The 12,336-nt window shown below is 37.5% G+C and overlaps 1 protein-coding gene across 2 annotated transcripts in view; it reads right to left on the reverse strand.

Moving 5' to 3' along the window:
- Positions 1–5,587: 5,587 nt before the first annotated feature.
- Positions 5,588–12,336, reverse strand: part of LARS1 (leucyl-tRNA synthetase 1) — a 68,706-nt gene continuing 61,957 nt past the window's right edge. For both annotated transcript variants that reach the window (XM_001157096.7, XM_016953996.4), the window contains exons 31-32: positions 12,021–12,153; positions 5,588–5,988 (exon numbers count right to left, since the gene is read on the reverse strand). In XM_001157096.7, coding sequence (XP_001157096.2) covers positions 5,783–5,988; positions 12,021–12,153 — 339 coding nt within the window. In that variant the 3' untranslated portion in view covers positions 5,588–5,782. The remainder of the gene's footprint in view (positions 5,989–12,020; positions 12,154–12,336) is intronic.

The raw sequence follows: 12,336 nt of genomic DNA on the forward strand, positions 1-12,336 counted from the left end.
GGTTCTTGAGAACTAGAGTTCTCACTGTGTGAGAAGGGAAATACAATTGCAAAGGGGAAAAGATGAGAGAGAATTCAGTGGTATTAGATAAAACTATGATTTTAAAAAACACTACTGTATGTATTTCTTAGCTCTGTCTATTGGAAGGGCCTAAAAAACAATGTCCTAGTAGCGCCTGGATCTTGGTTTCTTAATAACACTCTCCATTAAAATGAAGCAAGGCTCTCTGGAGAAAAGACTGATTTCTAGTTCTGAAACAGAAAACACAAGGCAAGTTGGGAACTTCTTATGCCATTATACAAAGAAATGCCCCAAAATTAATGTGGAGTTATAAAAAGGACAAATATTGTACTGCAGCCAGCTTGAATGGGGCTTCCACTGGTTAACTCAGAATTTGAGCGTTCAAAGAATAATGATGGTAATAGATTATAGCACATATGAAAAAAGAAATCCATCAGTCCACAGTGATTTTAAAAGAATGATGAAAGAACACTGGGGCCAGACACAGTGGTTCACACCTATAATCCCAGCACTTTGGGAGGCTCAGGCAGGCGGATCACCTGAGCTCAGGAGTTCAAGATCAGCCTGGGCAACATGGTGAAACCCCATTTCTATGAAAAACGCAAAAAACTTAGCCAGGCGCGGTGGCACACACCTGTGGTCCCAGCTACTAGGAAGGCTGAGGAGGGAGGATGGCTTGAACCTAGAAGGCAGAGGTTGCAATGTGCTGAGATTGCACCACTGCACTCCAGCCTGGGCGACAGAGCCAGACCCTGTCTCAAAAAAAAAAAAAAAAAAAGAAAGAAAAAGAAAAGAAAAAAAATGGCAGCAAAAAGGAAACATCTTCTTCACAAAAGAATTGTATCTAATAAATGTAAAAGAAATAATAATTTTATCATTTTTAAGAACTCACCATATTACAACCATCAATGCAATAACTGACAGCTTATCCACGAATGCTACCACTTCATGAAAGTTAGCTGATAAACAAATGTCTTAGTCCCTTCAGGCTGCTCTAACAAAATACCTTAAATTGGGTAATTTACAAACAACAGAAATGTATTGCTAGTTTTGGAGGCTAGGAAGTCCAAGAGGAAGGCACCAGCATATTCAACTTCTGGTGAGGGCCCATTCCTTATACCTGATGCCTTCTGTGTCCTCACATGGCATAAAGGCAACAGGACTCCCTCAAGCCTCTTTTATAAAAGCACTAATCCCATTCATGAGGAAGCCACCCTCACGACCTAATCACCTCCTACAGGCCCCACCTCTTAATACCAACACCGTGAAGATTAAGTTTCAACATATAAATTCTGGGGGGACATGAACATTCAGATCATAACAGCAGGATATTCATATAAGCCTCAAAGTATCAGCTCACAGACTACTTAATTACAAAAAGGAAGAGTAGCTTTTCAACTGAGAAATATGATGCTAATCAAACTTAGCATCACTAATAACGGAACAAATCCACAATATATTAATCCTGACATGATGCAGTGGGAAATATCACCTATGTAGTAATCTTGCCAAGAATTTTAAATCTGATTACAACCATGAGAAAATACAGAAATCCAGATTGTAAGCATCATGCTAACGACCAGCTTGATGTCTTCAAAGATGTTACTGTAATGAAAGATCAAAAAAAGAACAGAGAAACTACCCTAGTTTAAAGGAGATTAACAGACATAACCACAAAATGTAATACTTGATCTTTGAATCCTGAGAGTTTTTCAAAGAACACATTATTGATGAGACATCGGGGAAGTTTTACTAGAAAAGCTTATTACCTAATATTATTGTATCATGTTAAATTTATTGGGCATAATAACAACACTGTGATTATATAGGAGAATGTCCAAGTTCTTAGGAGTTGTGTGATAACCTATGGGAAGATGAAGTGTCATGGTGTCTGTAACTTACTGTCAAATGGTTCTGAATTTTTAAAAAGTATTTTCTAAATACAATGTGTTATCCTGGATATGATCCCATAATAGTAAAAAAACATTAGTAGAAAAATTGGTGAAATCCAAACAAAGTACACAATTTAGTTAATCATAATGTACTCATGTTAATTACTTAGTTTTAACAACTAAACCAAGGTTAAGTAAGATGTTAACAGGAGAAACTGGGTAAAAGATGTACAGGATCTCTCCATATTAAAGATGCAACTTTTATGTAAGTCCAAAACGATTCAAAAATTAAAAGTTTATTTTAAAAATACTTAGAGAGATAAAGTAAACATGACACAATATTAACAATTGGCAAATCTAGGTGACAAGCGCATGGATGTTTACTGGCCAATTCTTTCCACTTTTCTGTAGGCTTAAAATTTCTCGAAATGAAGTGTTAAAAGAAAATAAAACTACTGAAGGTTAAAAGTAAAGGAATGGAAAAGATAGTCTGCATGGACATTAACCAAAAGATAGCTGGTGTTACTATATTGTTAGGCAAAGTGGTCTCTAGGCAAAAAATAAATTAATTAAAAATAAAGAGAAATGGCCGGGCGCAGTGGCTCACGCCTATAATCCCAGCACCTTGGGAGGCCAAGGCAGGTGGATCACGAGGTCAGGAGTTCGAGACCAGCCTGGCCAAAATGGTGAAACCCTGTCTCTACTAAAAATACAAAAATTGTGGGGGGGCGGGGGAGGGAATAGCATTAGGAGATATACCTAATGCTAAATGACAAGTTAATGGGTGCAGCACACCAGCATGGCACATGTATACTAACCTGCACATTGTGCACATGTATCCTAAAACTTAAAGTATAATAATAATAATAAAAAAAAAAAGAAAAAGAAAAAAATACAAAAATTAGCCGGGCGTGGTGGCAAGCGCCTGTAATCCCAGCTACTCAGGAGGCTGAGGCAGGAGAATCGCTTGAACCTGGGAGGCAGAGGTTGCAACGAGCCGAGATCGTGCCACTGCACTCCACCCTGGGCAAAAAAGAAACACTTCCTAACTAGAAAAAGTTCAACTTACCAGAAGGAATATAATCTGAATTTATATGTACCTAACAAAACAGCCTCAAAATATATAAAACAAAAACTGTCAGAATTATAACAAGATACAGGTAAATTTCATTGTCATGAGAGATTTTGGTATACCTCTCAAAAACAGAAAGAGAGAAAACAGTAAGGATATAGGTTTGAACAATTCAATCCACAACTCTGACCTAATGGACACATACAGTACTTTTACATTTACAGAATATATATTTTTTTCAAGCTCAAATGCAACATTTATAAAAACTGACATATACTGGGCCAGAAAGCTTATCTCTAGCGACCAGAGAAGGCAAAAGGCAGACCTCTGTGGTGCTGGCACTGTGCCATTCTTCAACTGTTTGGTGACTGTGCAGGTGTTTGCTTTATTAATAAATTCTTTTTTTGGAGGTGGGGAGAGAAAGGAAGTTCATTTTTTTTGTGTGTATATTATATATTTTTTGCTCACTTTTTGTGTATGTGCATTATATTTCAAAACTTAAAAAGAGTTAAAATCCTCTAGGAAGGCACTAACATAATAAGTTATATATAACATTATTATTATGCACCCAATTATATTATTGTTAATAATAGAATAAGTCCAGTGTAGCCTGTTTTTCCTTCAGCATTTCAACTAACTGCTGGTTCTTCTGTTGAGTACCAGATGAAGTAATGGGCTTATGCTCAGACGACTCCTTATACAAAACATTTGTATCTCTACACATAAGAAACATATTCAGCACAGCAAGAAGCTTATTCTAAGAGAGACACACAGAAATCAAGACTGAAAAAACAAAGGATCCATGAATCTCAACTCACACTTAATCCAAAACAGTACAGGTTCTTCAGATGAACACAATCACAATATCATTTTCCTTTCTCTTTTTTTTTTTTCTGGCCAAGCACACATAGTTTAATTTTCCTAAGTTAAACACAAGTAGGTTTGTGTTTAGGCAACAGAAAGTATTACTTAATTTCAGAAATAATTAAGGCTTTGCAGATCAGAGAGGACAGCAAAAGAACCTAGAGGAGTGCAAACAAAGAATCAGTTGCCCCAAAGGAACCAACACAAAGTACATGATTACAGACTACAGTAATCTGAAGCCAATATACCTTGGTATCCATCATCTTCTTCTTCTTCAATGGTAACATTCACTAAAGACTTACTACTTGCCAGGCACTGTGTTATGATTTTCCTAGATCAGTTCATCTAAACATCTCACAATAAGCCTACAAGGTACCAGTATTAGTTCCATTTTATAGATGAAGAACTGCAGCTCCGAGTAATTGGCCAAGAGCATCCTAGTAGCAAAAAGAACTGGAAATCTAACCTAGCTAGTCTGATTTCCGAGCATGCGCTCTTACCCCACTATGCTACAGTGCCTGTCCCTAGTAGATAAGTGATTATTTGCACTTGATGATTTCTAAGGATTTTCAGTTCTAACATCCTATGATTGGCTTCAATAAATCTGTGATAAACCATATGACTAGGCCTAGTGGTCCCTAACTGCGGAGAGCAAAATAAGGAAGCTCAATAAACTCTATTTACATAACCTCAGTTAGAATTCAGGTTCCTCTGGGTTATCAAAATTGTTCTTTCTCCATATTAAACCCATCAAAATTAGAAATGTTTCTCCTGTTAGTCAATGCCTTACATTTTTTCCTCATATGAAGACAGATGGTGCAGATATTAAAAGACACTCCAACAAGAATAAAAGAATAAATCTGTAATACAGTCAGCATGACCTCTATTTTATTGATTGATTGATTGATTGAGACAGAGTTTCACTCTTGTTGCCTAAGCTGGAGTGCAATGGCACGGTTTCAGCTCACTGCAACCTCGGTCTCCCAGGTTCAAGCGATTCTCCTGCCTCACACTCCCAAGCAGCTGGGATTACAGGTACCCGCCACCATGCCAAGCTAATTTTTGTATTTTTAGTAGAGACGGGGTTTCACCATGTTGGTCAGGCTGGTCTCAAACTCCTCACCTCAGGTGACTGCCCACCTCGGCCGCCCAAAGTGCTGGGATTATAGGCGTGAGCCACCACACCCGACCAGCATGACCTTTAAACACAATTGGACTTAAGACAAATTTAGTAAATGCAGATTTCTGGGGGGGAAGGGGGGAATCTTCTTTTAAAATGCCCATATTTAGTGTAGGTGAAATATACTGCTTATAAACTATTGATATTAGCCTTGAAGAAGCCATTATTGGTTCTTAGTTGAAAAATTAAAGCTTTAAAAAGTCTTATAAAATGCAGGACCTATTTGTTCTTTATACAAAATACTTAGTAATTGAAGTCAAGTCAAAATATTCTCATTAGTTCTTTTAAATCATCATGAAGTTCTCTTCATTTAAAAAAAAAAGCTGCTAATTTACTATTTTTCTTTTTTTAAAAAAAATACAGCTAACTCCATAAATGAATATACTATAAAAAGCTGTTAGGTACACCTTAGCCTTCATCAAAGTATAAAGTACACCTCATAAAAGAAGCATACTGACACTTTTATGTTCATCTTAAAAACCAGAAACTTCTAGGAAATAGCAACAATTTGTTTTTTAAAAAGAGTTTGGCAAAAACCATTTCTCTTGGACACCCAAAGAAAGGGAAAAAAAATTTATTAGGTCCAGGAATCAAAGATGACTTGATAGAATTATGAATACATGCAGAATTGGATGGTTAGAAATGAAATCAATCTATTTAGGTCCAGCCTAAGGTTCTGATAGCCAATCAGTAGACACAATCAGAGTAGTAGTATTCCTAAGAAACCAGGATAAATCTCCAATGTGCATGAGTTTAATGAACCAGATAGATTATTGTATCGCCAACATCCACCCTTATCCCATTCTCAGTCAGATGAATTTTCTTGCCCATGAGGTCCACATTGAAAACAGCATGCTCAGAAATGGGGGTCTTCTCGGTGTACTCTTTTCCCAGGACAGGAACTCGTCGAGGCCCCAACAGTGGATCATCAAATCTCATCAGTTTCACTTTGGAAAGGTCTACAACAAAATAAATTATCAATATAAGCATTTAATTACAGTCACTCAAACCCTGGAGCAGTCTGAGAACTCACGTTTTAAATACGCTGGTTGTTATATCTAAACAAAAATATTTTCTTCAGATTATTAAATAAAAGCCACGCTGGGTGCGGTGGCTCACACCTGTAATCCCAGCACTTTGGAAGGCTGAGGCGGGTGAATCACTTGAGGACAGGAGTTTGAGACTAGCCTGACCAACATGGCGAAACACCATCTCTACTAAAAACACAAAAAAATTAGCTGGGCCTGGTGATGGGCGCCTGTGATCCCAGCTACTTGGGAGGCTGAGACAGGAAAATCGCTTGAACCTGAAAGGCAGAGGTTGCAGTGTGCCAAGATCGCACCATTGCATGCCAGCCTGGGCAACAAAGTGAGACTCTATCTCAAAAAAACAAACAAACAAAAAAAAGCAGTGGCCGGGCATGGTGGCTCATGCCTTTAATCCCAGCACTTTGGGAGGCTGAGGCGGGCAGATCACGAGGTCCAGAGATCGAGACCATCCTGACCAACATGGTGAAACCCCATCTCTACTAAAATACAAAAAATTAGCCGGGCATGGTGGTGCATGCCTGTAGTCCCAGCTAGTAGGGAGGCTGAGGCAGTGGAATCGCTTGAACCCAGGAGGCAGAGGTTGCGGTGAGCCAAGATCGCACCACTGCACTCCAGCCTGGCAACAGAGCAAGATTCTGTCGGAAAAAAAAAAAAAACAATCCCAGGAGCAAAGCTAAAATGTAGCAAATCTTCATCCCCTTTCAGCTTTTACCCAGCTCAAAGTGTCAGAGATTCTGACATCTCCTGGAATTACAAACTAAGAGAGAGAAAGAATTGTGTGTATTTTTTAGCATTATCCTATATGGTCTCTCAAATCATTTTTATATGCTTCAATTAACCATTGTACAGAATATCGAAAAATCTAAAACTTATCCCTTTCTTGAGCTCCCTGGAATACACTAAACCTGCAAGAATTGTAGCTTTTCTCAGAGATACTTTTGGATAAATAATGACTACTCTAAGAAATGGCATTATCAGTTTCTCATTTGCTCAAAAGATGAAAGTATTTGTATTAACAAGTTGATGAGACAAGGAGAGCGGAGACAAGGCAGAGAAAAGACAGAAATTTAAGCTTTCAGAATTTTTAGCTTTAGGATGAGCTCTAATACCCACCCTGCTTGAGATTTTCCTAATCTGCTCTTATGCAAGCTGAAAAAAATAGCGCCTGACCCCCCCCCCCCAAAAAAAGCACCTGTCTCTTGAACAACTTTGTAAGTCAACAATCCTGCCAACAACTGAGCCCAAAAGAAGTATATTTATTTCAGCAATTCTGAGACTTCCCAACATCAAATGGTTTTATTTCATATGGCAGAAAAACACCAGAAATGACTACAAATGCTGATTCTGGGTTTATATCTCATTCGAAGTGTAGCATGGCTAGTTATCCTTAACCTGATCCATAGAAATAGAAGATATTTTCTGAATTACTTCCCATTTCTTTCTGAAACACACCTGAGCTACCCTCCCTCATGTTGACTTGAGAGTACAAAGCCTAGCATAAGAGGGATAAGAGATAAAAGAAGACTTTAATGCAGCTGGCGGCCATGCCAACCAAGAATACAAGTTATCCATGCATTCTGTCCTCTTTGGGAAACAAAGACCGAAGTTTAGAGAAGGGGCTTATAGAACGATTACCTGCGACTACCACAAAAGCAAACCCTGTCTAAGAGTCTTTGGAGAGTTTCTGCAGGGACCATACAATCTATTCCCAGACACAGTACGAGCCCTGAAAATTAAAATGGGAAGAGAGCAGGCACAATCTTCATGACAGCCACGATCTTATTTTGGGGAAGAATACAATTAATTTTAACAGCTATTGCAATTCAACTTACACATCAGTGGTACCAAATATTTTGCTATAGATGCAGTGACAAGTTCTGCCAGCAGATTTTATGCATAAGGCCTTTTACTGAGGATCTGCCTCTGCCTCTCTCTCATACGCACACACTCTTTCTCTGTCTAAAACAGACCTCCCTCATCATTCCAAGCAATTCTGAATCAAACTAGTTCAAAGAAACCTTAATACTCAATCAGGCTTCTAAGTGACAAAACATATTTGCTTTGATGTTTCACCATGTAGTTCATTACTGTCCATAGATTGGTAGAGCTTTCTTAGTGGTTTAACTGTCTTTTATCCCAGACTTCTCTTATCATTGAAACTGTTGAAATTTAAGCCTGCAACTACATAAGATTTAAGGCTCTTAGAGAAAAGATGAGAGTGATTGTAAGTCCCTAGGGACTGATAACGAGAAATGAAGGCTTTCACTTCCAAGTTATCAGTTCACATATGGCATGGGTTGTGAGTGATTCAAATTTATTATCATCAGATAGTTTACTCAGTGGCCTTTGTGGAATGAAATGATAGTTTTAGTTCAGTTCCTCCCGGACCCAGATCATAATTACCCTCAATACAACTGGCACTAATTGGACAATTTGCTGTCTATTGCAGCAAACAGACCAATAACTATGTTACTGAATTTAACTCCTCTTCCATCTCATATACTCAATATACTCAGGCCTTTTAGATATCAAGGCATCCTGAGGGCTTTTGGTAAAGTATCAAGGTTAGATCTCTTCTGCAGATACTTATAGGAATAGCAATTTCAAACTCTCTCTAATGTTTCTATTTTCTAAAGTTTACAACAGCTACTAACATCAAACTTAAGACACTTTAGATAATATTTTTCACAGCTACTATGACAAAGCAGGTAAGAATTATGCCAAAGGCTCAATGAGAAAAGACAAGAAATAGGAAATACATTTCAGTACAATTCTGCAGAACCTAGTCAGTGCTATATTTGAGTACATTTAAAACAGAGGTAGATTTAACATAATACAATTTTCAATACAGAAATACATCCTTTTATGTGCTATAACATCATAATAATCCCATCCAGGCAGGGCCGGTGTCTCATCCCTGTGATCCCAGCACTTTGGGAGGCCGAGACAGGCAGATTACTTGAGGCCAGGAGCTCAAGACTAGTCTGGCCAAGTTGGCAAAGCCCTGTCTCTACTAAAAATAGAAAAATTAGCCAGGTGTGGTGGCTCATGCCTATAATCCCAGCTACTCAGGAGGCTGAGGCATGAGAATTGCTTGCATCTGGGAGATGGAGGTTGCAGTGAGCTAAGATTGTGCCACAGCACTCCAGCCTGGGTGACAGAGGGAGACTCTATCTCAAAATAAGTAAATAAATATAATCCTATCCAGTGGGTCCACACAAATATCTATTTTCTTTAAAAGCCACTATCATGCTCTTTCTGCTTCATGTGGCCTATAAGTTCTGAGGATGAAGCTATCATTCTATGGTACCTAGTTCACTGAGAGGACATAATAAATGCATATAACAACATGATGAAACTTGAAGATATTTTGCTAAGTGAAATAAGCTAGACACAAAAGGAAAAATATTGTGTGATTCCAATTATATGAGGTACTGAGAACAGTCAAATAATTAGAGGTAGGAAGTAGAACAGTGTGGTGCGAATGTAAATTTGTATAGCCACTATAAAAAACAGTATCGAGGTTCCTCAAAGTATTAAAAATAGAACTACAATATGATCGAGCAATCCCACTACTGGACATATATCCAGTAAGAAATGAAGAAATGAAATCAGTATGTTGAAGAGACATCTGTACTCCCATGTTTATTGCAGCACTATTCACAATAGCCAAGATACGCAATCAACCTAAGTGTCCATCAACGGATGAATGAAAAGAGAAAATGTGGTATACAATGAAATATTATGCAGACATAAAAAAGAATGAAGTCCTGTCATTTGTGACAACATGGATGAGGCTGGAAGACATTATATTAAGTGAAATAAGACAGGCACAGAATAACAAATATCGCATGATCTCACTCACATGTGGAATCTAAAAAAGTTGATTTCATTGAAGTAGAGAATAGAATCATGGTTATCAGAGGCTGGGAAGGATAGAAGAGAGGGGACTGGAAGGAGGTTGGTCAACAGGTACAAAGTTATAATTAAATGGGAGGAATAAGTTATACTGTTCCATTACATAGTAGATGACTACAGTTCATAATAATATATGGTACATTTCAAAATAGCTGTAAGAGGAGCTGTTTGAATGTTCTCACCACAAAGAAATGATAAATGTTTGAGGTGATGGATATGTTAATTATCCTAATTTGATAATTACACATTGTAAATATGTACCAAACCTCACACTGTACTCATAAATATGTATATTTATGTGTCAAAAATAAAACTTAAAAGAAAAAAAGAAAGTAGAGCAGTGATTACCAGGGACTGGAGGGAAGGGAATGGGAGTTATTATTTAATGGGTATAGGGTTTCAATTTGGGATGATGACGAAGTTGTAGAGATGGATGGTGGTGATGGTTTCACAACAATGTGAATGTATTCAAGCCTCCTGAACTGTACACATAAAAATGACTAAAATAGTAAATGTTATGTTAGGTATATTTTACCACAATTAAAAAACACATCTATAAACAACAACATCCCTAACCCTAGTATACTGTTCCTGCTGATGCTCTGTACACAGAGAAACAAAAGCAACTGGTATTTCCCTCCTAGTATACCCTTTCCCCTTACCTTTATGGGTATAATGTTCAAGGCCCCATCCAAACAGTATTTTCTCCATAAATTAGTCCCTGATCGCTGCAAGTGGAAATAATCTCACGTTCCTCTGTGCTACACATTTTACCTGTACCTTTCTTACTACACTCAGCAATTTCTCCTTACGTTATCATACACTTCAATAGCTTAGTTCCCTACTCCTTTACTAGATGTAGCTCCTAATGAACAGCACTCTGTGGACTCCCCAAAGCCCCAGTACATACAAAGGAGTCTCTACATACACAGTTGTCTCTACAAACACTACATATATTAGTGTCTCAATAAGTATCCACAGAAGGGAAACAACTTCAAGAGAACACAAAATAAATGACAGAATGAATTCCAAAGAGCTATTTCAAGTCTCCTATTTTAATTCATGTTACTACCCTAATATAGTTCCATAAATTAGGTTATTGTTAGGGATTTATAAATCTTTTTAGAAAATTTTTGTAGTGATGGAAAGTGGCCAATCAACTTTTGATTGCTATCAAAAAGAAAAAAGACAGATAATACAAAATAGAGAATCACAACATTAATTTGTTTTCATAGCTCAGAAGAAAAATAAGAGAGACACACTATCTCCCTTCACACTCTGCTCACCGTAGAACCTGGCTGGATGACGAAAAGAAAAGCCATAAATTATTACATTGAATCTAATCACAAAAGATGCAGACTTATTCTTGATAATAAGTTAAGATTACTGACATATTTTACCTGGAGGCACATTGTTTAGAAGAAAGAATATGAGCTTTGGAGTCAAACAGACCTGTTTGAATTCCAGATCTAGAGTTTACTAGCTAAACAAACTTTGCAAGTTACTTAGCCTTTTTAGCCTCCAGTTCACCATCTATAAAAGGGAAATAATAAGAATACCCTCTACATTATATAACTGTAAAAGGATTAAATGGTTAATACATGGAAGACACGCAATAACTTTTACTCTGTTTCTCTTCCTTCTCAAGGAACAGACCTGCTGGACAGGTTAGTTTAGAATATTAAGGGTATGTGTTCCTTGATTCTGAATATCTCTGAGAGACAGAAATCACTCATTACAATTTTAGAGCTAGAAAGAAAGATGAAAACTATCTAATCCCTCTATTGTCCTCACATTAGTAAATGAAAAATCAGTTTTGAGCTTAAGTGACATGGCAAAGCCACTAAGCTACCTAGCCACAGAGTCCCAAAAAGAATAGTTTTCTTGATTCTGATCCCAGTACTTTTTCCATAATAATACACAGCTGTCCATAAGCAAGCCGGTTTCTTTTCTTTTTCCTTTCTGCTTAGAACTCACCAAATCTACAAGCTACTGACAAATGGGAGTTTTGGGGAACAACTTACCTTTAATTCCTCGATTCATTTTCATTAAACGCCTGATTATGGAATCACAGTTATCTCCTTGCCTGATTTCAATTTTGGTTGAGAAGTGGCCATTGGATGGCTGGGGATTCACTAGAGAAACGGACACACCAGGCTAGGAAAACAACAAGAAAATGATTGTTTAACTTGAATACTGCTGAGGGAGGAAGAATCTCTGCTACGTTTTCAATGCCCAATGAAAGACGGATCTAATTCTGGTATTTTAAAATCATGACTAAGGAGTACTCAAATATGAAAGAAAAGCTGTACATGCTCATGCTTATAACCAAATGCCTAG

This window comes from Pan troglodytes, chromosome 4, assembly GCF_028858775.2.
Source record: "Pan troglodytes isolate AG18354 chromosome 4, NHGRI_mPanTro3-v2.0_pri, whole genome shotgun sequence".
NCBI lineage: Eukaryota > Metazoa > Chordata > Mammalia > Primates > Hominidae > Pan > Pan troglodytes.